The 27,855-nt window shown below is 52.4% G+C and overlaps 1 protein-coding gene across 3 annotated transcripts in view; it reads left to right on the forward strand.

Annotated features, from left to right (window-relative positions):
* Positions 1-27,672, forward strand: part of IL11RA (interleukin 11 receptor subunit alpha) — a 55,734-nt gene extending 28,062 nt beyond the window's left edge. For 2 of the 3 annotated variants that reach the window (XM_072993034.2, XM_020800710.3), the window contains 12 exons: positions 8,084-8,183; positions 9,971-10,031; positions 10,476-10,642; positions 10,990-11,104; positions 14,454-14,486; positions 18,480-18,643; positions 19,374-19,537; positions 21,144-21,285; positions 22,043-22,135; positions 22,379-22,481; positions 23,810-23,892; positions 26,855-27,672. In XM_072993034.2, coding sequence (XP_072849135.2) covers positions 8,084-8,183; positions 9,971-10,031; positions 10,476-10,642; positions 10,990-11,104; positions 14,454-14,486; positions 18,480-18,643; positions 19,374-19,537; positions 21,144-21,285; positions 22,043-22,135; positions 22,379-22,481; positions 23,810-23,892; positions 26,855-26,871 — 1,242 coding nt within the window. In that variant the 3' untranslated portion in view covers positions 26,872-27,672. The remainder of the gene's footprint in view (positions 1-8,083; positions 8,184-9,970; positions 10,032-10,475; positions 10,643-10,989; positions 11,105-14,453; positions 14,487-18,479; positions 18,644-19,373; positions 19,538-21,143; positions 21,286-22,042; positions 22,136-22,378; positions 22,482-23,809; positions 23,893-26,854) is intronic. The other variant, XM_078384198.1, reaches the window with a different exon arrangement.
* The last annotated feature ends 183 nt before the right edge of the window (positions 27,673-27,855 follow it).

The following is a 27,855-nucleotide window of genomic DNA, read 5'->3' on the forward strand; positions in this document are numbered from 1 at the left end:
TGGGATACCAATAGAACAGTTTCAAGTCACAGAGAATGACTCTGACAAAATCCTAACAAGAATTTGCCAATAAATACGGAAAATAAAACAAAAGGTCCACAGACTGGAAATATTCCATAGACATACATTCAGATGCCAAGGAGTGCACTAACTGGAGGGCCGTTGCTTTAATTCCCCACGCAAGCAAAGCCATGCTCAACATCCTGCAACAAACAAACACACTCCTGGGTGTAGCAGCTCAAAATAATGACACGGTGCTGCATCCTAACCAGTCTGCCCACTTCCTGGTCCGATGGGTTCTTCTCTTCTCTTCCTGCACATCTTTTTCCCACTTAATTTTACCTTACAAGATTAGTTGCTTGTTAGGTGACCACAGTATTCTAGCTTTCTCCATTCTTGGGGTTTCGTGGTTACTTGGTTTTAACATTTCTTGTCTGGCCACACTCTTTGTTCAAATACATGCTTTGCATCCTGTGATAGATTCGTATTGCCAATGCTTCTAACGTCTTTATTTTTCCATGTTTTCAGGCTCATGCCATACAGTACCTCCTTAAAAAAAGTTAAGGGTTTTTTTTTTTGCATATTGCATTAATTCTACATTTCCCTGGCATGAACTCCCAAGACTAACCATAGGTGATCTCTCTCTTGCTTTCTCTCTCTCTTCTGTGTTTCTCAGGTCTCCATCACCATCATTTAATAATTTTATGCTGTCAAGTTGATTCTGACTTACAAGCGACCCTTTGCCTTGCTTTCTAGGTACAGAATACTCAGAAATAGTTTCCCATTCCCTTCCTTTGGGGGAGTCCTGGGACTGTGCCTTTGGCCCAAGGCCACCCAGGCTGGCTCTTTCTCCCGGGAGACACCGTGGGGGGATCGAACTCCCAATCTGTGGTTCCACAGCCAGAGACCTAAACTACTGAGTTAGCCAGCCAGCTTCAGCTCCATTGGGGGGTACAATAACATTGTTGTGCCTCTCCAGGCTGCTGTAAAGATCTTGTATAGACTCCAGATCCAGGAAAGTAACCTACCCATGTGAAATCCTGTGTCCAGCTCTGGTCGCCACCGTTTAAGAAGGGTGTCAACAAGCCCCAAATGACTTGTGCCCAAAGTATCCCAAGGACCGTGTCTCCCTTTAGGAGCCTGTGTGTGGTGTTAAGATCATCTGCAGTGTCCTGCCACCTCCACAGGTGTGTTTGGTGGGGATGCACGTGGGAGAGGGTCTTCTCGGTGGGGGCTCTCGGAGACTCTGGTACTCCCTCCCACTGGAGGCCAGGCTGGCCCTGTCTTGGCTGTCCTTCCGCAAGCAAAGACTTTTCCTTTCAGGCAAGCTTTCCTTTAAATGGCTGGCGGGCTGAGTGGTGTTTTTTTTAGTGGCTTGCTGGGCCTTGCTTCTTTGAATGTCTTTTTGGTGTTGCTTTTATTTTTTTTTAGTATGTTCTTTGTTTGATCCATTTAAGTAATTGTAGACTCACTGTTGCTAACTTTAAATCTTGTCTTTTAATGACGTGAGCTGCCTTGGGTTCTTTTTAAGGAGAAAGGTGCAGGGTAAAGATATTTTAAACAAACAAGTTGGAGTGTGTCTCGAAGAGGAAGACCAGGTGGTCCAAAAATCTGGCAGCCAAACACGATGATGGAAGAGTTGAGGGAGTTGGATGGGTTGAATCTGGAGACTGAGCAGTCTTGCCCCAATTCTGTGGGGCAGCTGCATTTAGAGATCCGAGGGCTGTCACGTGGAAGGTAAAGCAAGAGGGCGTAAGACTCGTGAGTCACGGAAAGAAACGACCAGAAGGGAGATTGCGATTCAAGGCGGCGACGGGGAGCTCCCTGCCTGCAAGAGCTCTTCCAGAAACGCAACGGAATCTCTGAGAAGGCGACGCGCCCTCCTCTGGTGGAGGCTTTCAGGCTGAGGCTGGAGGCCCACCTGCCAGGGATGTTTTAACTGTGGGTTTCCTTCTTGGTCAGGAAGCTGGGCTCGAAGCCTCTGGGCGCCCCGTTGAGCTCAACGCGTTTAGAACTCCACATTTTCATGTTGTATTTTTAACTTCTTCTTTTTTGGCTGCTTGCTTTTTAATGATGAAGGGAGAGGCAGGGAGTTTGAGTCCTCGTCCCTGTGCCTCCTTGACAGGGGCTGTCATGGCATGAGCCATGGGGTCCCTTCCAGCTCAGCAGTCTTAAGATGGTGGTGGTAATAACCTGGCTTTTTTAAAAAAAGAAAATAAGTCCTTTTTAGACTGCAGCCTCTGCTCACTTCATCTGCAGACCATCGAAAGGGTCGGCGGGCGACACTGTCGTGTGCGGTTGGATGTTGTGGATCATTTCTCGAGCTGACCGTGAAACCTCCACGTCCTTGTCGGAAGCTCTGCCCGGAGGACAAATGAGAAACCGCTGGCCACAGTAGACATTCGGTAGCCTACAGGGATTTTATGCCGATGTGGGCCTCTGCCCCAAATACTTTGAATGCCTAGCAGCGCTTCGTATTGTAGAGTGACGCTTTCATCAGCACGTTATTATGACCCGTTTCAAGTGCATTTCACAGTCATTCATTCATTTTTTTGTTTGTTGATTTGTTCATTCTTTCGCATTCTTCTTTTAATGGGCTGCCTTTCTCCCATCAAAGTGACCCAAAGGCAGTCCAGACCTCAAGTGAAGGGACTTTCAAACTGGGAGTGTGATGAATCCTCAGCATCTTCACCAAGCAACTGTTCTCCCGGAGAGCTTTTTGGAGAGGCAGCCCCCCCCCCCCTTTCAAAGCAGCTTTAAAAGCAAGGCACACAAGCGAGGCTTCCGAGACCCTCCATCTGTAGCTATCAGTCACGTAACCTCAGTTCGGCATCCTTCCCCTCCTGTTTTGCACGCATGGGTCTGGAACGGCTGATCCGTCTAAGGCAATCACATTCCCCAGTTCCTCTGGCAAACGAACCAGACGTTAGCCTCCAGCCCAGTCACGTCCTGTGGCACTGAGTTCCACAGCCATTTGTCTGCCAAATACGGAGCGTACAAGAAAACAGCAGAGGAAGCCAGACTCATGATTGATGATGTTGTCCTGAAAAGTTTAAACACTACCCAAACCAAAACCACATTCTGCCCTCATTCCAGTGGGCTCTTCAGTCCCATACGATCTGATTTTTCATAACAGGGTCTTGACCAAACTAATGAGGAAGGTCAGCCGTAAAAATAAGGATGCCTTCAAATCATATTGGGCAAAACAGCAGTGCAGTGTCCCGTGCGGCCTGTGGGGTCTCCAGACCACCGAGATAAGGCATTTAGTTTGTGAAGTCTGGACACCTTCCAAAAGCATTGGCTCACGAGTGTAGGGAAGAAGGAGCATCTCCTTTACAAAGCCCTACACCCTGTTGCACACTCTGTGTGTGTTTTTGTGTGTGTGTGAGAGAGAGAGAGACAGACAGACAGACAGAGAGAGAGAGTTCTGCATGGCTTGCCAGGGTCCCGTGTGGTCTGAATCCCCCCAGAGACTTGCTGTCTGGCTCCCTGCACCCCTCCTTCCAGCTCAGCAGAGATGGGGCTGCTTTCTGTGGGGCTCGGCGAGCGCATGTGGTAGGGAACCGAAGCGGTGCCCCCCTCCCCTGCACCCTGGCGGAGAGAGCAAAGAAGCAGAGGGAGAATCGCAGGCACAGAGCGAGCCCTCAACGCCGACGCTTGGGCCTCTTGGCACAGGCAGCTGCCCAGAGAGTCCTGCCAGCCTGAAAGCATCAGGTGGGTACCGCAGGGTCAAAGGAGCTTAAGCGCTGGGGTTCCTGGAAGGAAAGCCGGCTCTGAGATGAGCATGCAAGCCCTTGGGCCTGGGCAGTCAGTGCGCACCTCCTCATGCGCTTGCGCCTGCCTCTCAGAAGTGGGTCCCTCTGCTTTAAGCAAACAGGGGCAGCCGTCGGCCTCTTCAGCCGGATCCCAGTGGCCCTGCGTTTAGCAAAAAGGAATTCCGACTCAAGCCCATATTTTGGTCCCCGGGACAGCCAGTCTTCCCACCCATCCCCCATGTGTGCGCGGGCATGCACACCCACCCACCCACCCACCCACATGCACAGACCCCCTCCAGGCCTTCAGAAAGAAAGGCAGCCGCCCCGCCAGCTGCTAAGCCTTCAATGGCTCTGTTTAGATTTTCTGCTCTGTTTGCTGCCCCTCCTCCCCACGTGGCCCCCGGAATCCATGTATAAATAAACATGCCAATCCATTATAGGCCAGGAGAGATGTTATTTTTTCCATGCTAAACTATTCCAGACATCTCGGTTCACAGAAATTTTGCTGCCCGCTCTGGGAGGAGCTGAGAGCATAACCCAGGCTTAAAAGGGGTGGTGGTGGTGGTTAACCCTGCTGTGGAATGAATGCGGGGGGGGGGTTCAGGGCACAGGCTGATCCTGCTGTGGTTTTTGGGGTTAGGAGGAACCAGAGAGTCCTAGAACACAGTGGTGCTTAGTTCTTAGCTGTGCTTTGCAAGAATCGGAAAGTCAGAGAGAGGAACTGGGGTAAACAATGAAGCCTTAGTTCTAGGAACACACTACCGGCTAATTAACAATTTTCAGCCAGCCTCAAATCTATCATTAAATGCAGCTCACTGAGTACGGAATCTCGCATTAGGCACTCTGGGGATAATTACTGTACCACCAACCATCCCCGCCCCCTGAGCATCTGGTTGGATAAGTGGCCCGCCTTTTATTCCACCCCGGGTGACCGTTTGCCGCTTGTGATTTTTACTCCATTTGCACCCAGGACTGGGGGTTATCCTGAGAGGGGCAAAGTGATGCATTAATTCATTCCTCAGTTTGTTTATTTTTGCACACCTGCGGGATTTTTTTTAAAGTTGTAGTGCAAATAAACAACCGTGCCCGTCTCTAGCGTGACCTGCCTGGTGCAGCTCTTTTGACAAACACGGGCTGTTTTCTTTGGGGGGGGGGGGGCTGTGCCACTTCAGTAGGTATGTACTGAGTTTTGGAAAATCTGAAAATATTTGAAGTAGTCTGTTCACTGGCAGACTAAGATTTTTCTCTTCAGCCAGACTGTTTCCTCTCCACTCACTGGCTGCCTATGGGAGGGCTTTAAAAAGTGTGCTGCGCTCTCTCTCTCTCTCTCTCTCTCTCTCTCTCTCTCTCTCTGTGTGTGTGTGTGTGTGTGTGTGTGTGTGTGTGTGTGTTTATGTACCTTTAAAACTAAGTCAGAGGGGTACTTCCAAAGAGGACCCAATGAGCCGAGGGGCCATACCGGTGAAGGGGGGGACAAGGCAGTGCCCCCTACCCCAAGAGGCCAAAGATTGCCAGCTTCTTCTCTTGCTGACCCGCAGCCACACAGGCAGCTTGACCTGTTGAATTAAACTCTCGAGGCTTTGTTCCGTTTCGGAAGAGCAAGTCAAGAAAGGGGAAAAAATTCTGTGAAAGTGAAAAGACACGTGGCCAGACTCGGCTCTTTTGCAGCCACCCCACCCCACCCTGGCCGAGGATGGTGTTTTTCCTCCCCCCCTCCCTCAAAACAAAGGGGATGCCATGCAAACTTCACTGTAACATTCAAGAGTGTGTTGACCTGTGTTTCTGAGAGGACGGTCATGGTTCCAGAACATTGGGGACCAGCTCCGTGAGTTGGGTATTTGGCTGCCGAGCCAGAGGTTGGGAGTTCAATTCCCCCACTGGGCCTCCTCCTGCGAGAGGACCGAGCCAGCCTGGGTAGCCTTGGGCCAGATGCTCAGTGGCCCCGGAGCACCCCCCCCCCAGAAGAAGGGACGACAGGTCAACCACTTCTGAATACTGGCGACCTAGAACACCCTGGAAAAGAGTCAGCGTGAGTCAGAAATGACTTGACAGCACACAACAACAACAGCAACAGCAACAGCAACAGCAACAATAACAATAACAATAACAATAATAACAATAACAACAACAACAACAACAACAACAACAACAACAACAACAATAATAATAATAATAATAATAATAATAATAATAATAATAATAATAATAATAATAATAATAATAATAATAATAATAAAATTCCTCATAAGTGTCAGGCCGTAGCCAGCATAAGGCCAAACAAGTGGAGTGCGACTCATGTCTTGTTCCTCAAAGGAAGCCGCCAAGGTTGACTGTGTTGTTGGCGGAGGACGGGGTTTTGCACACTGGCCTGCTGACCGCGTCTGCCCGGAGTTCTTGCTTCCTGGATAGCCGTGGGGCGAGGCAGGGATGGGGCTGGACAGGAGGAGAGACGTGGGGATGGGTGCTACTGATCCCACATCACTCATACACACACAGGAAGAGGAAGCCAGTCCCGGCAGCCTCCCCGGAGAGCCTTGGCCCCGATCTCCTCCTCCGTGGAAGGCACAAATCCTGATTCCTGACAAAGCCCAGGAGATGGGTCTGCAGCAGCTGCCCCCCCCCAGCCCCCCTGACCTCTCTGTAGGTCAGCCAAGGGACCTTCCCTCCCCAGCCCCGTACTTAGTTTTCAGACTGGCTCACTCACGCGATCTAGCTAGGCAGAAGATGCAATTGGGGGGGGGGGCGTTTCCTGCCAAAGCCAAACGATGCCGTCCAGAAGAGCTTCTCGCCCTGAGCAGGGGAGCAGAGCGGCCGTTTGTCCTGGCTTCATCTGCTCTGGTCTTGAAAACAATCGCAAACTTCGCCCGGCTGTTGTCCAATGCAGGTTGGTTGTTGTTGTTTTTCCCAAAACACACAAAATAAATCTGAAACATTGTACAGTACTGTAGTTTGGACATATGTATTCTGTTTAGGGATTTATTGGCTGGGGCCCCTCTTTCTAGGGATTTCATGTAGGACACGTTGCTCTTTCTCTAGTTTTACTGGCGTGACCTCGATGTCACTGCATTTCTACCGTGGCGGGCCATCGTGGTAGTGGAAGGGGCCGCGGGGAAATCTTCCTTTTTCCGAATGCTTCTGTAGGAGCTGGATTGGGGCCATGCGGGGGCTGCCTTCCGCCCTGTTACCCTCTATGCCGCCAGGGTTAGCCCTCCAGGCTGGCCGGGGAGGAGACTGGACGCTGTCATCCAAGTGAGGTTTTATTGCATTTATGATATAGCGGTTTATTTTATTGTCTATCATGAACCGTCGACAGAGTAGCAAAACAAATGGAGTAGTACAGAAATGGAAATAAAGTAAAATAAAGCAAACAAAACAAGACCAAAGGGTCACGTTTCCAAGCATGCAATATAGATCAACCATGCTCTGCCTCTGGAATGTGGCAAACTGGAACCAACTGGGAGATGCCTAGTTAGGGAAGCCACCTTGAATCCTTTGAAGGCGGGGTAAAAATATTTTAAATAAACTGCCTTTTGGAGTTGCCTCTTTCCTGGCTGAGGAGGTGCTCCAGGGCAGCCAGTGAGCCTGGCGTAGTGGGCAGAGGTTGAGCCTCTCTTGAGTTCCTGCCTGTTCCCGTATTTGCCTGCGGAGACCGGTCATTTCGTTTTCCCATGCATGGATCCAGGGCAGCGGCAGTGGGGGGTCACATCAAGAGGACTTTGTCCCTTCCATTGCTTTGGGAAGCCCACACACACACTGCACCCCCATTTGGGACGAGACGGAGCACCCCCTTCCTCAGGATTCAAAATGCCATCCTCCTCCTCCTCCATCAGAGCAGCTGCCCTTCTCTAGACCCACCCACCCACCCACCCACTCCAGACCTCTGTCCGAGGGGCTCACGGGAGGGCAAAAGGCGCCAGGTTTACGAATGCGGAAGGCGTTGCGGGAGAGGCGGCTTCTCTGCCTACATTTTCCATGGCCTGGACTTGTTCACCTTTTGAGGCGAAAGCTTTGCAGGTCCCGTGATGCTTCTTGGGAGCCATGAAATCCGTTCTCCACATTTTCCCAGAGAGCCACTTGGCGTCTTTGGCAAAGCCTGTGGGTCGGTCTTGCAGATTTCTCCGCATGGAGAGCACCGGGAGCCTGACCTTCTTCGCGCCAAGTGACTCAGAGCAATCTGGTGCCTCGGTGGGTGTGGTGGGTGTGCTTCGCTGTGCCGGAGGGGGAAGATAGAGTCCCGTAGCCCAAGTGCTAAGGAGCTGTCCAGTAATGTGTGTCTTTCCTCTCCGTTTCCGTCTCCCTTCCCCTTCCCTGCTTTTTCTGTCGCTCAGATGCTGAGCCTCGTCTCCTGCGTCAGCAGAGTGGTGGTCCTTTCGGCGGCTGTTCTGGTGACCACGTCCATCACCATGTCAGGGGAATGGGGAGAAGAAGGTGAGCTAAGCAGCGGCCGAGTAGGACCACTTGGGGGGCCCCAGGCATTGTTGGCAGAATTAGGGACAGGGAGGTGAGTCTTCGCAGGGTCAGGTCCAACGACCTGGCACAGAAAAGATGAGAAGGTGGTGGGAGAAGAAGGCTTCAGGGAAGAACCAGAGATGGCTTTGGGCAGCTGCCTTCTCAGGCCAGGAATCTTGCTACGGCTCGGCCATGCCTTCCATTTTGGACATGCGGGACGGAGAACAAGCTAGCCTCTTCCCCGTTCCCACTCTTGTTGTCTTGTGTGACGAGGGCAAACGCCTGCAGCAGGTGGTCTTTTCCCAAAGACCACCACAGTCCTTGGAAACATCTGTGTCAGCTCCACCAACATCCAACCCACAAAGTTTTTCCTTAAAAAAAAAACCCTAAGAGCTCCCTCTTGCCCTCTAGTGGTCAATAAAATATATTGAAAAGCAAATTTTAATTGGGGAGGGCATGGTGGCCTCAAAGGTGTTGGGAAGCTCTCAGAGCACAGCAGAATTGCCCTCCAAGCTCCCAGGAGGGTGACAAGGAGACTTTGGAGGGAGGAGGGGCATTTCTTAAAAACATGGGGTGGGTTTCTGTGGGGCTATAGGATCTCTGAGGACAGGGAGCCCCATCCCTCTTTTCTCTGTAGCCCAGGTTGGGTGGGTGGCCCCATTCCCAGATTCTGAAGCTGCTGTGTTCCAGCCTAAAAGGGGCCACAGAAAAAGTGATCTTGGCAGAGAAAAAGGCCCCTTGTTGCTCCCAGAAGCCCTGCTTCCATTTTCTGAGCAGGAGAGTATTTCCTGGTTAGACTTCTGTGCCACTTTTCCTCCAGTGAGGCCAGTGTCTTCCACCTGGCTTTATTATCACCAAAACAAAAAAAAAAAAACACACAGATATTCCTGCAAGGTAGATCCGACTGAGAGAGAGAGAGAGAGAGAGAGAGAGAGAATGTGTGTGTTTCACCATGTGACGCCACCCCATGAGCTTCATGGTTCAAAGTAGGGCTCGTACCTGGATCTACCCAACACACTTCACTGCTTTACCACACTGGGGGGGGGGGACAAAAAAAACCCACCCTCTCTGCAGACGTTTACCCCCAGCTCCTGGGTGGGGGCAGCGAGGGAGGGAGGGAGGGAGGGAAGTGCCTCGGTGATGCTCCCTGTTTCCCTGCATTCGAGCTGCTCTGCTCTGGTCGGTGGTGGGGCCGAAGGGGGAGTGTCTTCCCCCTCCGGCAGGACTACCTGAGGTGCAGGTAGGGTTGGGGTGGAAGACGCTGGGGGGGACACCCCCCCTCTGTGCCTTGCAAGGGAATGGCTGCTCTTCACCCACCAAAGGGCTGTCTTCTTGCAAGCCCAGGACACGGAGAAGTTTGGGGCAAGTTCCTTTTGGGGACAACGACTCCTGGGATTTTCTGGCTGAGTGGCTGGGGCATTCTGGGTCGTGTAGTCCGAGCTCTCTTGGCCGCTTTGGGCCAAGCGGTTCCTTCCGGCTTCCTTCCTCTTCTTGGGCCCCTCGAAGGAATCCCAGTGTGGCCTCCTTTTGAGACAGGAGGGCCCGTGGAGCATCTCGTCCTTTGGACGTGATCTATTTGGTGGGTCTCCGGGCAAGGCAGGAGAGGGGCAAAGGGGCAGGATAACATCCCCATGAGACCCAGGATATCCAAAGGGGTTTGGCCATGCCCAAGAGGCCCTTCCTACGCCCAAGGCACCCAGAAAGCAGCCCCTCCCCACCCACTCACCCACCCACCCCTCTCTCATGCTCCTGGCCTTCTCTTCCAGGGGTGACGTATGGGCAGCTAGGAAAAGACGTGATGCTGACGTGCGCCCGAGGGAGCCCCGGGTAGGTCTCTGCCAGCGATCCTGGCACCACACGGGGAATTGTGTGACGTCTGTGGTGAGAGAGAGGCTGATGCCGGGGGGGGGGGGGGGAGGAGTTGAGTCTGCAGGAACGATTGCAGGGGAGTGTGTGTGAAGGCATGCTAGGAAGTGACACCAAATCGGGGCCTCTCTGGCTGCTTTGCTTCCTGAATAAACCGAATAAAAGCAAGATCAAAGTAACCTCTCCTCAGGCTCTTGTTTAGAGAGACTAGGGAAGAGAAAACAGTCTCGGAATGGAGCTTGGAGAAGCTACGTTTCCACACAGGGTGGGCAAAAGTTACTTCGAGGCTGGCCCGTGCTGGGAGTTCTACACCCCCAAGAGTAACTTCTCAGCAAAGCCGTGCGCCTTCTGCTGCCCCGCCTGGTTCTCTGCTCGAGCCTCACGGCATCTCTTTCTGCTTTCTAGCTCTCCGGTGGAATGGCGCTGGAGCGAGGCCACGGCCCTGCCCGCCGGCTCCACCGTCCAGCAGGGTCAGCTCCTCCTGCCGCGCGCCGAGCGCTCCTCCGAAGGCACCTACAGTTGCCACGATGCCAACGGGCTGCTCCTCAGCTCTGTCACCCTCCGCCTCGGCCGTACGTTTCGGGGGCTCCTTGGGCTGGAAGAGAGGGGAGGGGAGGGGGTCCCTGAGGGTCTCCCTGTCGGGGACCCTTCCTGTGCAGGGCTTGGAAAAGTGGCTCTTTCCGATGACACACTTGGGGGTGTGCGCGGGTGGGTGGGGGAGTGGTGTAAAGCTGCCACCCAGGAAAGGGGTCACTTTTCCAGCCTTGGAGGAAGGAGCCATTTTGGGGTGGGGTTGAGGTGCGGCTGAAGCTGAGCCTGGCCCTCCCTGGGGCAGGAGGTGTGTGTGTGGGGGGGGGGTGCCTCGAGCTCCGATCCCTGAAGACTTTTCCTCCAAAGAGCGCCTTGGCTTCACCCACAGGTGTCCCAGGACTGCCCTCCATCTCCTGCAGAGCCTCCAACTACGAGAACTTCTCTTGCGTCTGGGCTTCCAGCGTGGAGACGTTTCTGCCCACCAGATACATCACCACCTACAGGTAAGGCTTGTGCGTCTGGCACTCCGCGTACGTTGTGTCCCCGCCTCTGCTGTAGCATCTCGGCCGTTGCAGGCCGTTGCCGGGTTTTGTCAAGAGGCCCCTTCCCTTTCGGGAGAATGGAGCCGGCAGGAAACAGCCAGCGAGTTTTGACACACCCTCTCTTTCTTTCTTTCTTTCTTTCTTTCTTTCTTTCTTTCTTTCTTTCTTTCTTTCTTTCTTTCTTTCTTTCTTTCTTTCTTTCTTTCTTTCTTTCTCCCTGCCTGATCTGCCAGCCCACGTAGACCAAAGCTCCATGCCACCCTTTTCCCCTGGTGCCCACAGTGGCACCAACAGAGTGTGGTCTTTCTTTTCATCCAGTGCAAAAGAAACAGGGGCCTTGAGGGGACCTCCCTCTTCCTTCCTTCCTTCCTTCCTTCCTTCCTTCCTTCCTTCCTTCCTTCCTTCCTTCCTTCCTTCCTTCCTTCCTTCCTTCCGCATCTGCATCCCATAACCTGCCACGCTCCCTGACCACCCGTGGCTGTTTCACTGCAGCCGAGTCGGGCCAGTGGTTGAACGGCCTTCCCTCCCTGCCTGGCAGGTGATTTGAGCGTGGCGTGCGCTGCCTTTGGCCACCACGGACCATCCTGAGCAAGGAAAGCAGTCCTGCTGCTAAGAGGTTACCATCTGAAATTCAGTTCTGAGGCCATCATCACATGTGCCTTGATCTTGAACCTGGGTTTCTGGGTTTGAAAGCATATCATTCTCTGGCTCAAATGAACGTGGAGTCCACAGAGCCGCTTTGCTGCATTTCGGATGGAAGGAGAGATTGAACCGTGGCCCCAGCTGGTCGAAGCCATCCCTGGGTCAGCACAGGGAGGAAAAGGGGAGAGGGAGCCCCGCCCTGGCCCTGCGCCTCTCCCTCCCCTCCCCACATTATGACTAAACGTTCTCCGGCCCCGCGAAGGGGAGCCGTCCGCTCTCTTACTTTCCAAGCCCAGTTTGTGGCCGGCGGCCTTTGGCATGGAGGCTTTTCCAAAAAAAAAAAAAAGATCACGCGGGTTTCCATCTCTTCTTCCAGATCAATACTCACAGAAAGAGTAGGCTTCCCAGAGAAGGGGAGGTTGTGCGCGCCTGTGCTCGCAGGTGCTGCGGCTTGCATAGAAGGGGGCTCCCGTTGGCCACCCAGCATTCCAGAAGGGTGGAGTCATGGCGTTGAGGCGTGCAGAGAGGATGGATCTGGGCCAAATGCAGCTGGCCGGTCAGCAAGGGAGAAGCCCTTTGGCCACACGCCTTCCCCTTTGGTCAACGTTAGAAAGGACCAAGAGCCATGTTCTCTTGTGCAAAAGATTAGGGTCAGGCCCAGAACGGAGGCCTGAGCCATCCAGGGCAAACACAGGTGGCTCACGTACGGGGGATCGGGCTCCCTGGTTTACTCGCCGGGGTTGGGTAAGGCGAGCTCAGCTGCCTGTTTGTCTCAGTTCAGGAGCAGACCCAGAGGACTGTGCGATCCGCCCGTCCATCCCAACATTCCTCCTGGAAAAAATGCCTCCCCAGGATTGACTCACGGTCCAGGCAGCCCCTCCCCGGATGTTTGAGGAGCCGTTCCTCCCTCCTGCTGATCAGGAGCTAGAGACCCATAGCATTTGCTGTTTTATTTTTATAGTATTTTATCTCTGTTGTAAGCCGCCTAGAGTAGTCCACTGCGACTAGATAGGCGGGATATAAATAAAATAAAATAAAATAAAAAAAATAAAAATTGAGAGGGACAAAGTGGGGCAGGAGAGAGGGGCCACGCTCCCCGTCGTGTCGCCCATTTATGATCGGACGACTACTAGACTCTCTCCATTCCAGCCACGCCCGCCCAAAAGCATGAGGCCTCAGGACCAGCAACATGAACGAACCCTTCCTATAGTCCGCAGGGTATATAAAATGATATTCTTGCCTTGCACATGTTTGAAACATGTGAGACGATGTAAGCAGTTAAAAACCTTTAAATCTGTTTTAAAGAACCCCACAACCTATTCAAGCCAAGATCCTTAAACCCCAAAGACTCTGGGGAACAGCAGTGTTTCAAGTCAGCAGAATGAAAATAACTTCAGCGCCAAGTGAGCCTCTCAAGGGGAAGGATTCCCCAGCCAAGAAAGGCGTCGCCCCCTCTTTCCACCGTGCCCTGTTCACGGAGACCCAGCCCCCCAGATATTAATGGTCAGGCGGACCCACGTGTTGGCACCCGTCAAATCACCTTTTCAGCATTTTACATCTGTACCAAAAATCTATTTCACAGAAATGGGATGAGAGTGCATGTCATGATCAGCACTCCCTCTTTTCTGAAGAAACTAATCCTGGTGTTTTTTTAATACCTTTGGAAAACACAAGATAAATGAACATTCTTCTTTAGCGAGATTTTTCTTTGGACTATAGAAAGGTGTGTTTTTTTGAGGGTTTTTTTTGCATTTTTCTTTGATAAAATCTTTTGGTCAGTTGCATTTTATAATGCAAATTGGTTCTTTAAAGTTTTCAGGAATATTGTTTAAATTGTATTTTGGCACTGTGATTGTTTAGCATTCCTCTTCAGCTTTACTGTGGTTTTTAATATTCATGGTCTATACCACAGCCTGCCCCTGGTTATTTATTTATTTATTTATTTATTTATTTATTTATTTATTTATTTATTTATTTATTTATTTATTTATTTATTTATTTATTTATTTTGTTATCGATGTTGCTAATGGATTTATATTATTTTAATTATATATATGTTTGTTGTTAGCCGCCCAGAGTGGTAGAATATACCAGATGGGCGGGATATAAATCAAATAAACAAACAAACAAACAAATATTTATTTATTGTTTGTTTGTTTGTTTTGGCAAAGAAAACAGAGCATCTCCATCTTCTGTGCCCAGCTATGTAGTCTATCTGATTTCTAGACTGGCAATCTGGTTATCTACGTATAGGGATACAACCATCTCTTCAGCTGCTTGAAGCATGTATATGCATTAAGCAGACTATTGTTTACAGAGATCTGTGAGTTTGTTCTCCGGCTTCCTTTCTGACTTTTAGGTTAAATCCTCCAGCAACATTTGTTTCTGCTTTCTTTCCTCCTTTTGCATTCTAGTCACCTATGATTATCAGCACCTCTTGTTTTGGTGTGTGATCAGTTTCGTCCTGGACAATTTCATAAAAGCTTCCAGTTTCTTCTTCTTCTTCAGCGTCTGTTGCTGGAGCAGAGACTTGAATGTCAGGTTAGGCTGAGAAGCACTGCATGAAGTCGGAGGGATACTATTTGGTCAGACTTCATATTACATTAAGTTCCAGCAGCTCGCACTGAAGCCAGATTTCTTAACCTAGTCTTTTTCTTTCCTTTTCCAGGAAAAAACATCTGCCCGGAAGTGAGGAGCAAAGGTAAGACCTAGAAAATTTTGCAATCTAGTGCTGTATTAGGCTTCGACTACTCAGGTGCTTAAGAATGTTTCTCCTAACCTTGTACCAAATTCCTCCTCTAGACTTCAGAGCAACTAATTGCAAATAATAGTTTCTTTAAGTTAATGAGTAATGCAATGGATAATTACAAGGGTATGAGAAAGCTGCCCCTAACCTTGCATCAAAATCCCCCTGCAGAGCTCAGACATACTTAAGTAAACTGTTAACGGTTTCCTTTCAGGTAATTAGTAATATGATAAGTTATTACATAGTTATAGCAAAATAATGCAACAAGTAGCTACAAAGGTACTTGTCAGTGTAGCGAGCAAGGTTCTCTAGTAACAGTACTTTCAAAAATTTGAAGGGTGTTATAAGGCATTTTTAAAAGAATTATAACATTTCCCCCCACTTTTATGCCATTTTCTAAATCCTTGTTCTCATTGTTTGAATTTTTGTAAATATTTGCAGGGGGGCACTATCAAAATGAATCGATAGGGGGACTCAGAAGGTGACTCCTGCTATTCTTCCTGCCTGTGGGCAATGACAATTTATTATTTTATTTATTTTATTTAAAATATTTTTGCCTCACATGTAACACAACACATTAACAACATGCCGTTCAACAAATTACTTATGTAACCGGAGCAGTGGCCGTCTGGGTGCCAAACAGTAGATGTGGCCAGATCCTTTTTTTAAATGGCCTTTCGCTGTCATATGGATCTATTCCTTCTGCCTCTGTCTCTAATACTGTTGAGTTTCCTGCTTTCTCCTTCCGACATTCTTTCAAATATTTACGATCTGTTAGCTATAATATGGTTTCATTTGTATCCCTGCCATTCTAACAATATATACTGAAGATAGATCTGTTCTTTTGACTACCCCTTTCCCAGAAAGATGCGGGAGGCGTATTTATTTATTTTATTTATTTATTGGACTTATATACCGCCCCATAGCGCTACAAGCACTCTCCAGGCGGTTTACAATTTTTAATTATGCAGGCTACACATTGCCCCCCCCCCCCAGCAAGCTGGGTACTCATTTTACTGACCTCGGAAGGATGGAAGGCTGAGTCAACCTTGAGCCGGCTACCTGGGATTTGAACCCCAGGTCGTGAGCACGGTTTTAGCTGCAGTACAGCGTTTTAACCACTGCGCCACAAGGCTCATCTGGCGTGGCTGGATTTTATTTTTCACCCACCTTTTTTAAGCAACTCGTAATAACTACTGTTTAAACCTGTATTTGGTCACCTCCCTATGACGGTTAAACAAGCTTTAAGGATCACAGTGAGAATATTAGAGAGACAGAATGGTTTCGAGTCAGCAGAGGTGTCAAACAAAGGTGCCTTTATCCCTTGAGCACCCCGTGAGGAGGCAGGAGTCTCTAGAAAAGACCATCGTGCTGAGAAAGGTGGATGGCAGCAGGAAAAGAGGAGGAGAAAAATATGAGAGGGACTGGCTCTCTAAAGGAAGCCACAGGTCTGAGTCTGCAAGATCTCAGCAGGGCTGTTGAGGCTGGGACGCGCAGGAGATGGCGCATTCCTAGGGTCTCCAGGAGTTACGCCTTTTGCATTTCTGACGCCCGACGCATCCCTCACCCATATGTCCATAAAGGCCTGTCTGCTGAGGCTACATGAATGTGAACCTGTGAGGTGCGCCCCATGAATGCTTCTACCAAATGAATTATGCCGGCCTCTGGAAGCCCCACAGAATTCTCTGCCGGACCGGCTGTCGTTTTTCCGGCCTGGCTGCAAGACTAAGGACCCGCGGGCGCGCTCTTTGCCCTGGCAGCTGACCACACACACATCCCGGTGCCTTTCCTCACAGGGACTCGGGGGGGGGGCTCTTTTGCCCAGGAAGGTCATCATGAGCCTTGGAAGTGGGGCAGGGTGGCGGCTCCCCTTCTTTTCTGCCTTGCATGCTCGGCTCAGCCGGAGGGGGCAGCTCGCACACCATTGCGCGGCTGTGCCGTTGCTTAGGTCCCTCCGTGTCAGGAGGAAGGGAGGGCGATGCACTTGGGAACCTTCCTGCCGTCTTCTGGGAATGCGGAGGCATGCGCTGGGGCTGAGCCAGAAACCCCCGGGGGGGGGGCTTTCTCTCTGCCACGACCTGCTCTGTGCATGTGCACACACTTATGCATGCCAGGCACCAGCAGATGATGCTCCTGAAGAGGTATAGGAGAGGGGGGCCCCTGGGCCAGAGGCGGTGGCCGCTGTCTGGGCTCTGGAGAAGCCTCCCACCCCCCCGGGGGGTTTCTGGCTCAGCCCCAGGGCATGCCTCTGCATTCCCAGAAGACGGCAGGAAGGTTCCCAAGTGCATCGCCCTCCCAAGTGCATCGCCCTCCCAGATGTGGCGGGCTCTTGCTCCCACCCGCCCCAACCAGCCCCAACACAGTTGCAAGGACAACACCAGGCGGGGACCCAGATCGGTCTCCTGCCTTGTCTCTGGTGGTGGTGGGGGGGGGGGACGACACATCTCCGCCTCGCCTCCCAGGGCACAGACTGGGAAAAGTGACTCCAGGCCGTTTCCCAGCCTGCAGCCCCAAGACCTCCCTTGGATCAGGGGCAACGTGGCAGCCCTCTGACCCCTCCGCAGAAATCCTGGTCCAGTGGTGGCGGGGGTCTCTCTGTGTGTGTGCGTGTGGACTTTGGGTTTTTATTAAATCCTTGGGCTTTGTGCCATTCCGTGCTTCGTTTCCTCATTTTGCAGTCACTCCTGTCATGAATTGCACAGAGCTCCCCCCGAAGACTATATGACAACTATATGACCCGTTTTGTCATAATTTGCTTCTTTTTCTTTCTGCGTGTCTGGAAGAGAGAGAGAGACACGCCTCCCATCTCTGAGAAGGAAGGGGCGAGCGTTAACCTGCCTTTCTCCCATAAAAAGACCCAGGGGTCCCGAGGGAGGCTGGCCTGGCCCCCTCCCTCTCGGCCTTCTGTCCACCCTCAGGTCAGGGACCTTTCGATTCAAACTGGGCTTTGGCAACTGGCGGTCTAGAAGAGCAGACCGCAAGGGTGTTTTATTTATTGTACTCCCTTTTTTTTCACTGACCCATATGAATTATGCTTTTAATTTTTGATGGCCTTCTTTGTTTTTCATGTATTTTTATTCCCTCATATTGTAAACTAGTCTAAAGAGGGACATGGTGGCGCTGCAGGTTAAACCGCAGAAGCCTCTGGGCTGCAAGGTCAGAAGACCAGCCGTCGTAGGATCGAATCCATGTGACGGAGTGAGCTCCCATCGCTTGTCCCAGCTCCTGCCAACCTAGCACTTCGAAAGCATGTAAATGCGAGTAGATAAATAGGGACCACCACGGTGGGAAGGTAATGGCGTTCTGTGTCTAGTCCCACTAGCCACGTGACCACAGAAGCAGTCTTTGGACAAAACGCTGGCTCTATGGCTTGGAAACAGAGATGAGCACCACGCCCTAGAGTTGGACACGACTGGACTAAATGTCGAGGGGAACCTTTACCTTTACCTATTGTAAACTACCTGAGTTCCAGTTCACGGAGACACAAATGAGAGGGCCTTCTCTGTGGCTGCTACGAGACTTTGGAACTCTCTCCCACTGGAGACCGACCTGGTCCTGTCTTGGCTGTCCTTCCTGAAGCAGGCAAATACACATTTCTCTCCAGGCAGGCTTTCCTTAAGTGACTGGTTATCTAAAGAAGGTTTTTAAAATGAAGTATTATGTCTTGTTGCTTTTCAATGTGTTTTTAATGCTGTTTTTATCTATCTATTTATTTATTTATTTATTTATTTAGATTTATACCCCATCTAGACCAAAGGTCTACTCTGTATCTATTATTTTTAATATATTTATTTAATTGTTTTTATATGTATTGTAATCTTTTATTATTTTTAGCCTTTTGTATCATTTCATTGGAAGCCGCCTGGAGTCCTTTTTAGGAGAAATTCAGAATATAAATATTTTAAATAAATAAAGGAACGAATCTTCTCCTTGCTTTTGTACGGCCAGGTCTCCAACCACTGACGTGGGTCTGTGCATCCAGGATCCGATCCATCCCTTCTCCTGCACCGTCAGCAAGTCCGGGTTCTGGAGCTCCTACCGCATGAACGTGACGGAGGTGAACCCGCTGGGCTCCAGTTTCCGCCTCCTGGACATCATCATGAAAGATATCAGTAAGTCCGGCACCTGGGAAAAAAAAAAAAGAAGGAGGGAAGCCTTTGAGCCGGCCAAGCGTCCTTCTGGGCCGATGAAGCTCATCGGCCTCCATGGATTTAGCCGTCCTGGTGAGGCCGAGTCAGGGCGGAGATGGGAAGGAACGGGGTAAACATGAGAACTAGAAACTTGAAAAGGGGCTGTAAAAAGGCGATTCGGGCAGCGACAGGGACCTGTCTCTTCAGGAAACTCAGACGAGGTTTCCTCTAAAATGACTGGCTGACCAAGAGGGTTCTTTTAAGGGACTTTTTTAAAAAAATTCTCTTGTTTTACTTGTGTTTTCAATACAGCTCTTCTTTATGAGTTGTAATCTGATAAACTTCTTAAAATTGTAATAATTTTTTCATGTAGCTTTTAATTTTGTTTCTTTTAAAAAGAGTAAGCTGCCTCAGATCCTTCAGGGCGAAAGGTGGCACGCAGATATTTTAAATATATTATCTGGCAGCTGCCCATATTATGCCTGGTGTTATGAGAAAGTCGGAGAGGCTGCCTGCCCCTTTGAGGGACGTTGTCCCATAGCTTTGGCTCCCTGCCTCAGTTTCCTCAGGCTCTCCACACCCCTGAGCTGCTCCCCCCCAACCCCCCCACACCCCGCGCTGACCCAGCCCAGGGGCGGCTGGATCCACAGAGGGCAGGACTCCACAGTCACACAGAGACACACACACACACCCTCTCTTTTCTTCTCCCCAGTCAAGCCAGACCCCCCGGAGGGCCTGCGGGTGGAGCCTGTGCCCTCGGCCCCCCGGCGGCTGTGGGTGAGCTGGGAGTACCCCTCCACCTGGCCCAAGGAGCCCCACTTCCAGCTCCGGTTCCGGCTCCAGTATCGGCCCGTCATCTACACCTCCTGGTCTGTGGTGAGTCGAGGGCTCAAGGGGCAGAGGGCTGCACAAGCATGCCCCCCCTCCATCGGGGTCAGCAGGTGTCACTGGGGCGGGGAGCTATTTTTCCGTTCCTGCAACTGGTGGGGCTGCTTCGGGTGGTCTTTTCCCCCTGCTTTTCTTCCAGCTCTGGGACTCTGAGCAAGAGGGAGCAGAACACAAAACCCCATGGGCGCAAGGGCTGTGGAGCTTTTCCTGCTCTTGAAAAGTTGTGCCCTGCACTTCATGCCATGCCCCGTGGCAGCTGGAGAGCCTCGTGGCACAGCGGTTAAACTGCAGTACTGCAGTTAGGCCTCTGCTCACCACCTGGGTTCCATCTGGATGAGCTCAGGTAGCCAGCTTGAGGGTGTGTCAGCCTTCCAAGGTCAGCAAAATAAATATCCAGCTCACCAAGGGCTGCCAGTAGATAGCCTGCAGAATTAAATAATGAAATTGTAAACTGCCCAGAGAGTCCTTTAATCACTATGGAACGGTGTATAAGCAGCACACTTTGCTTGTCTACTTGGTAGTGCTGAGTGCCAAAGCCGGTAGCTTAGGGTTGTCAAGAAGAAGACCAGGAAGGGATCAAACCTCCCTCATCAATCCCTGGCCCGCAAAGAGGAGGAACTGCAGCACCCTTTTCGCTGTCAAGATGGGGAGGAATTTCCTGCTGCATTCATCAGAGTTCTTGCATTGCTGAGAATGAGACTTTGCACCAACAAATGCTTTAAAAAATTTCCTTTTGCCACAAAATACACGGACTGTGCAGTGGTGCAAACTGGCCCGTATTCAAGTGATTTCTGCCTTATTTAAGAATGTGAAGCTCTAAAATGGCTGGTCAGCTCAGTGGTTGAGCTATCTGGCTGCGGAGCCAAAGGCCATGAGTTCGATTCCCCATGGGGCCTCCCAGAAGCGTCAGCCTCTGTGGTCCTGGGGCAAACGGCGCCGTCCCAGAAGAAAGAAAGGTCCAGCCAGGTGTGTGTGTATTCTCTACCCAGAAAAGCCCAGAAAGGTGGCCTTACAGCACATAGTTATCCTTATTACTGAAGCACCAAATGGGTTGTTGCTCCGTTCCCAGGAGAGCAAGAGCGAGCCTGCTCTGGAAACATTCCCCATTTCTCACCCAGTTGGTAACGTGCATCAGCAGGAGGATCCTGCGTAAAACTCTGAGTTGGCCACAGACTCAACAGCTAGCCTTGCCATCTTCTGGTACGAGTGGAGAGCATCCGTCCCTGGCATCCATTTTTGGTCCTTTCCAAAGGGACACGGCCCTTTCTCGTGGTTCCATAGTCTGGTGGTGGTTTTCCAGCTTTCCTGTGGGGGCTCCCCATCCAAAGCCTGGTGGTTCACGTGCAGCAAGGGATTTACGGCAAAACAGGCTGGCCTTTGGGGTGCCTGCTTCTCTTCCCCTGCCCATTTCCTTTTGGCCCTGCCCTGCCCCGCCCTCCCTTTGAATGTGCAAAGAAATCTCGAACTGAATTTGGCTTTTGGGTGGAAAGAGTTGCCCCTTTGCCTTCACGTGAGCTGACTCTCTGTGAGGCAGAAGGACCCCCGCCTGGGGAGGAGAGGGGCTGACGGCTGCCTCTGCCCTGGGTTGCTGCAGGTGGAGACGGCCAATGTCTCAGAGGTGATCACGGACGCCTTCATGGGCCTGGAGCACGTCGTCCAGGTCAGCGCGAAAGACTTTCTGGACGCCGGCAACTGGAGCGAGTGGAGCGCCGAGGCCTGGGGCGTGCCTGCGGAGGGTAAGGGGCTCTGGGCCAGGTGGAAGGAGGGCCGTCCTAGGAAGGAGGGAGGGAGGTGGACGCGGCTGCGGATGCCTCAGTGGTGCGTGGAAAAACAGGGGGACCTCGGAAGAGGCAGCCTGTGGAGGCTCCTCACCTGCCACCTGGGTGAGAGAGTCGGTGCTGTTTTCCATAAGAGGTCCAGCATCTGCAGAATGCAGATTTTTTAACTCCTCTGCCAATATGGTGCAAACCAACAAGAGCGACTGGCTTTTTCGCCCAAAAGTTTAAAAATGGGAAGCACAGGACAAGTTGCTTGCTTTGTTTTGAGCCGTCCGCCGGTCCTCTCCTGCTTTGCTGGGTGCGCCCAAAAGAAAAAGGCTCATTTTACACAAATTGGGGGGAACCTCGATCGATCGCAAGAGACGGCCGCCTTTCTTTTGCTCTCGGCTTGGGAGGGCGAGGAAATCGGGCAGGGTTTAGCAAACTCTGGACCGGCTCTCCTGACCTGTCATGGACCAGCAGTAGCCGAATAAGTACCTCTCTGGCCTCCTGTCGCTCCCCAGCGTGACCAGCCCTTTGGGATAAGGGGAGCAATCCCTTCCTCCTTCTCCCGCAGGTCCTTTGTCACCCCAGGCCTCGAGCAACAGTCCGTGGTCCCTGTTGGTGGCCACGAGGGGCTTCTCCCTTTCTGTTGAATTCCCAGGCCTGCCTCCCCCACCAGGTGCCCCCCAGTGCCTTGCTTCTTCCTCCCAGCGCCTCTCTCCTCTCTCCTCAGAGCAAGCTGTGCTGCCCAGCGAAACAGCCACGGTGGTGTGCGAGCCGGAAGGTCCCGCCGAGGAGCCCTCCCTGGCCCCCAATGAGCCGATCGGTACGTACATCAGCAGACGTCACACAGACCCTGCGCGGGAAGTGACGCTGGGCGGGTGGAGGCAGGAGAGGGGAGAATGGAGAACTTGCTTTGGGGGGGGTTGAGGCTCCCTGAAACACCCACCCGCAGACCCGCCAGCCAGCCCGGGGTCTTTGAGCAGCTGGGACTTCCGTCCTGGGGACCCGTCCTCACAGCCCCTCGTCCTGGACGCCTTTGCGTCCTTTGTCTTCCTTCTGCCTCCAGCAGGTCGCCCTGACCCGGCAGAGAAGGTGGCGGTGCTGGTGTCGCTCGGCGTCTTCGCCTTCTTAGTCCTGGCGGTGATCCTGGCGTTCGCCTTTCTGATGTGGTGAGTGGCCAGCTTGGCTTTTGCTGGGTAACGTGGGGAGACCCCTTGGCTGTGGAGGGAGAGGGACCGCAGCTGCCCTTTCCTCTTGACCCTTTGGGATGCATTTTAGTGGGTGACCCCGCCCGCCTGCAAGGTTTTCTTAGCAGCCCAAGGTCAGGACCCAGGACAGCCAGCGACCAAGCACCGGTGGGACCCCTGACAGGGTCCAGGCCAGGCGGTCCGGCAAAGACCTCTTTCCAGTCTGCTGCCGGCTTTTTCTTCTTCTGCCTGGCAATGATAGCCTCACCCACGGCCGGGCGCCAGGCCCAGTCTCTTGTGTCTTTTTGGCTGGAGTCCACCTTGATTCTGGAGCTGATCCACCCCAAACAAGACAGAAATTGCTGGTGTCGCCAGAGGTGGAGCTGGGAGATGAAACGCAGAGGCTTCCAGATGCCGAGAACGGGAATCCGGAAGCTGGCCTGGCGCTCCGGAGGGCAGAGCAGCAGAAGGGCTGGGCTGCCCTGGCACACGCCAAGAGGCCAGCGGAGGCCCCGGCCTCCAGTTCCCACTGTGGGGGGGGGGGACAGCCAGATGCTTCTCGGAAGCAGCAGAAGGCTCTGGGCAGCTCGTAGGCCCAGCAGAACAGCCTCCGCGCTGAGAGCTGCTGGGACCGGCAGCCAAGAGAGGCATAAAACCTCGGCCCCTGCTGCTCTTGCCCTCTCCCAGTTCGACTCTCCAGGTGGCTCCTTGGTTTCCTGCCGCATTTGGTAAAATGCCAGGGATCGGCAGACCAGGCTCCGGAGGGAACCAGAACAAAGCAGGCTTTAGGGGGAGGGCCACGGCTATGCAGAAAAGTCCCCCGGGTCCAGTCCCCAGCGGCAGCCTCTCCCAGGGTGGGGAGCTGTGGCGGCCAGTTCAGGGGTGGGGACCTCAGCCCTGGGAGCGACTCTGACCCTCCTGGGGACCCAGGATTCTGGACATCCCCCCTCCCAGGCTTCACTCTCTGGCACACCCCCATCCCCAGAATAGCTTCATTCAGTAACTTCTGGGCTTTTGCACGGAGGGGATTTCCCTTGGCCAATGCCTGGCGTAGCTCTGCAGACTCTGCAGAAGCAGCCATCCTTTGGTCAGCAGCTGGAGCAGAAGGGGGCGGCCTCTCCCCACACATCCGGTTCTCCTCCATCAACAGAAAGAGGCAGTAACAGGAGGGAGCCGGCTGAAGGTGGGGGATTCGGATTTGGTGCAATCCAGGCTGGGGACCCCTGGGCTCCAGCTGGGAGTCCGGAAAGCCAGGGAGGCTCTGCCAGGCGGTCTGACCTCTCCTGCTCTCCCCTTCCTTCGGCCCTCAGGATCCGGCTGAAGAAGAACAGCAAGGAGGCTGCCAAGAACCGAGACCTGATCGCCGCTGCCATCCACATGAAGGCCCTGCCCAGTGAGTAGAGCCTCACCCGGGGGGGGGGAGGGGGGGGCAGCTCGGGAACTGGGCTTGCCTCGTTTCTTTTTTGCAAGCCAGGAGCTCTTCTCAGAACTCCTTGGGCGGGGGGGGGGGAACGGGAGGGGAGGGGGAGGCCACAGGAGAGACCATTCAGTTTCTGGAGCAGAAAGTTGGCATCTTTTCCTCCCTCGGCTCGGGCTACCCTCTTGCTGATTTTGGATCGTCCAAAGTGAGCGGAAGGCAGGCCACATTGTGCGTCCATCTCCATACTCGCTGTCACCCCTGGAGGGGTTCGACACACAGGGCTCCCCCAGCCCGGTCCCTTTTAAAGCCTGCAGGAAGTGGGGGGGGCCTCAAGCCTGGCTGGAAATTGTGGGCAGCAGAGTGTAAGATCCCACCCCCCCTTCCCCATCCTCTGAAAAAAAAAAAGAAAAAGAAAAGTGGGGGGAACTCTGTGACGAGTGAGCACTGACGGGTGATGCACCGCTCACTGCTCATGCCCGGGGGGGGGTTCATCTTTCCCCTCCTGTTTTTGTCGAACTGACCGCTGAGCCTTGCGACTCAAAACGATTCCTGCCCTGGAGTCTCTGGCCAGGATCCAGCCTGATATTTGCTCCCTGCCACCACCCAAACTCTTTAGCTAAACTGGACAGGCATCATAAAAATCACTTTTTTGGAGGAGAGACAAGAGACACTCCCTTGAAGGGGACATTCCTGCTCTACTGGTACAGTGGGCCCTCTGCTTAAGGAATTAATCCGTATTGGAATGGTGGCTGCAAGTCGAAAAGTCTGTAAGTCGAATCTCCATTGACCTACAATGCACTGAAAACCGATTAATCCCATAACCACTGGTTTTTATTCTATTTTTATTCCATTTTGGTTTTTTTCTGGTCTCTAAGTCGATTCTCCGGCTGCAAGTCGAATCTAAATTTTGCAGTCAGAGAAGTCTGTAACTCGAAAAGTCTGTAAGTCGAGCCGTCTGTAAGTCGAGGGTCCACTGTATACCCTTCCATGGGGCACAGGAGGCCAGTAGAGCAAAAGCTTCTTTCTCAAGTAAGCCCCTCTGATCTCTCCTCCAGACAGTTACTTTTCGGTATGTGTTTCCAGTCTATTGTTTTGTCAAATGAGAACTCCAGCGTCGCATCTTGTTATATCAATCCAGCGCTATGTCATGCTTCAAAAAATTTCATTGGGAAGATGCCCCACTAGCACACCACTACCACTGGAAATTTTGACCCATATAGTCAATCACACATACTAGACAGCGGGGGTGGGGGGGAACCACAGTAGCATCGCTACAAGAAATCACAGGCCCCTGGCAATGGAACCACGGGGGGGGGGGGGAGAGAGAGACCAGGCTTACTTGCAGCGAGCGGCACATTGTGGATTTGAGGAAAATTTAACTGTGCCAGCTCCGGCACAGACTGGGGTAAATTGCAGTTTAATCCACTCTTTCTTACTCCCATTCTCTCAATAAGCCCCAGGCCACTCTCCAGGTCTGTTCTACTTACTCCCAGGGGCTGCAAGGAAGAGCAGGAAGTGGACACCCCAGCCCGCTCGGTCTAGAGGGTGCCCGTCGCCTTCAGGGCCACATGGTGGGGGGGCGGTTTCTCAAGGGGGGAGCCTGCAGTGAAAGGTCTTGCCCAGACCGTTGCAGAAGGGAGGCATCCAATCCTCCCTGCGCAGCCCCCCGGATGCTCCAGGGAACCCACCCAGCCAGGGAGATCCAGTCGAGTTGTGCTCATTCTATTTAGCAACAGCAGCAGCAGTCGTTGGGAGCAGAGGGGTGTGTGCGTTGTTGTTACTGAGTTTTACCATGTTTCCGCTTGATTCCTAGGATATTTTTGTGGCCAACACAAAGAAGAGCCCCGGGGTCAGGGATCAGACTCATATAGCTTGTTGTGGCCTCACCTGTCATGGGCCCGCTCACCTGGGAAGCCCCCCCCCCATTGAGGCACCACCAGAGCAGAGGGTTAGGAAGGTCCTTTTCCGCCGGCCCTGAGCTATAGTTCAAAAGAAAAGAGCTCTGCATTCATGGATATTTTTTCCTGTAGGTCTGTCCGTCTCTGGTTTGGTCTTCCTCATTTCCCTTCTGCCCTGACTCTGAAAAAGAGACAGTGCGGAAACACCGATCCCGTGGCCCTCCAGGGGGTGAAAAGCAACCCTTTCCCACCCTGGCGCCCTCCAGATGTTTTGGATGGAAACTGCCAGGGTTCCTGACCGTCGGCTGGGGCTAATGGGAGCTGTGATCCAAAACACCAGGAGGCAGATAGGTTGGGAAAGGAAGGCTGGAGGGGGACCTCCTAAGGGGGGTGGTGGTCAAGACCAAAGAGGCCACTTTGCAATTGTAATTTTTAAAAAAAAAATGTAAGGGTTTTTCTTAAGTGAAAATTGGGTTTATCTAAAAAGGGGGAGAGGGTTTAACTGAAAAGCCCTTCTGTACTTTCAAGTGGCAAGAAAGGTTATTCCAATTAAAAATGAGTGGGGCAGGGTTTCGGGGGGGCTCATGCCATGGCAAAATGGCCCCTCACCACATATGGTCCATTGGTCCAGATAGGCGGGGTACAAATCAAATCAAATCAAATCAAATCAAATCAAATCAAATCAAATAAATAAATAAATAAATAAATAATAATAATAATAATAATAATAATAATAATAATAATAATAATAATAATAATAATAATAATAATAATAATAATAATAATAATAATAATAATAATAATAATAATAATAATAATAATAATAATAATAATATGGGGGCCGGAAGAGACCTTGGCACCTTTAAAGAAATGGTTTTTTTAAAAAAAAAAAACCTCCTTGGGGGGGAGGGTCTGGAGTCCCTGGGGGTGCCGTGGGTGACCTACGTGGGTGGCCCCCCATCTGCTCCAGAGGAACCCCCTCCTCTCCTTTGGGCTACAGTCCTCCTGACCCCTGCCTTCTCTTTCTCCCCCTGCAGAAGCCCAAATCTTGTAGCAAGCAGGGGTGGTTCGCTCCCCCAGCAGGGCAGCCCCCACCTCCAAGAGGGGCCCCCCACCACCACTGACCTCACCAACTGCCGCTGCCGTCGACTCTGGAGGGGTGCAACCTGGGGCCCCCTTGCTCTGCCCCCATCATCATCATCACCACCACCACTACCACCCCGACAGGAAACTTTTGGGAAGGCGGCTTGGCATCGGGGGCCACCCCCTCCCCTGCGCCAGGAGCGGCTGACTGCATGCTGGAGGCTGCTATTTCCGGACCTGCACCAACGCAAGAGGGGCGAGGAGAGAGCAGCAGGACGCAACAGGACTTCGATGCCCACTGAGCCTGGCGGACGGACACCCTCCCTGTCAGCAGCTGCTGGGGGGGGGGCAAAGGGACCGGAGCCTACCTACCAGGGACTGCGTAGGGCGTGGCATGCTCCCTCCACACCACACCACAGCATGGAGCTCATGCGGGACCCTTGGGAGAGCGAGACCTCCTGCCCACAAGATGCCCACCCAGTGGGTCGAGCGCCGCCCGCTGCCATGAGCCGTGTTTGCCAGAAGGCCTGGTGGTGTGGGAAACGCATCGGACTTAAAGCCTGGTAGGGAATTGTGTGCCCTCCTCGAGAGCAGGAGCATGAGCCAGGGGGAGCCAAGGTGATGGCAAAGGTCGCCATCATCCCAGGGCACAGAGCCCGAGAGTCGAGCCGCTGCCCCCCCCCCCCCAGTGTGCCTGTGTGTCTGTGTGTGTGCCTCTTTGGCTTGTATGGGACCCCTTTCAGCTCGTGAATTATATTTCAGTTTAAATTTCTTTGAATGAGCCTTCAGCAATGCTCCTGGCCTCCGTCTTCAGCCTGCCGGCTCGCCCCCCCCCCCCCAGCTTGTGTAGGAGAATTCTGGGCAGAGCTGTGTCGACCCGAGCCTGTAAGTCCAACCCTGAGGGGGCCCGGGACGGCCACATCCACATGAGTCGGGGGGGGCACGCGGTTGGCCT

This window comes from Pogona vitticeps, chromosome 2, assembly GCF_051106095.1.
Source record: "Pogona vitticeps strain Pit_001003342236 chromosome 2, PviZW2.1, whole genome shotgun sequence".
Lineage (NCBI taxonomy): Eukaryota > Metazoa > Chordata > Lepidosauria > Squamata > Agamidae > Pogona > Pogona vitticeps.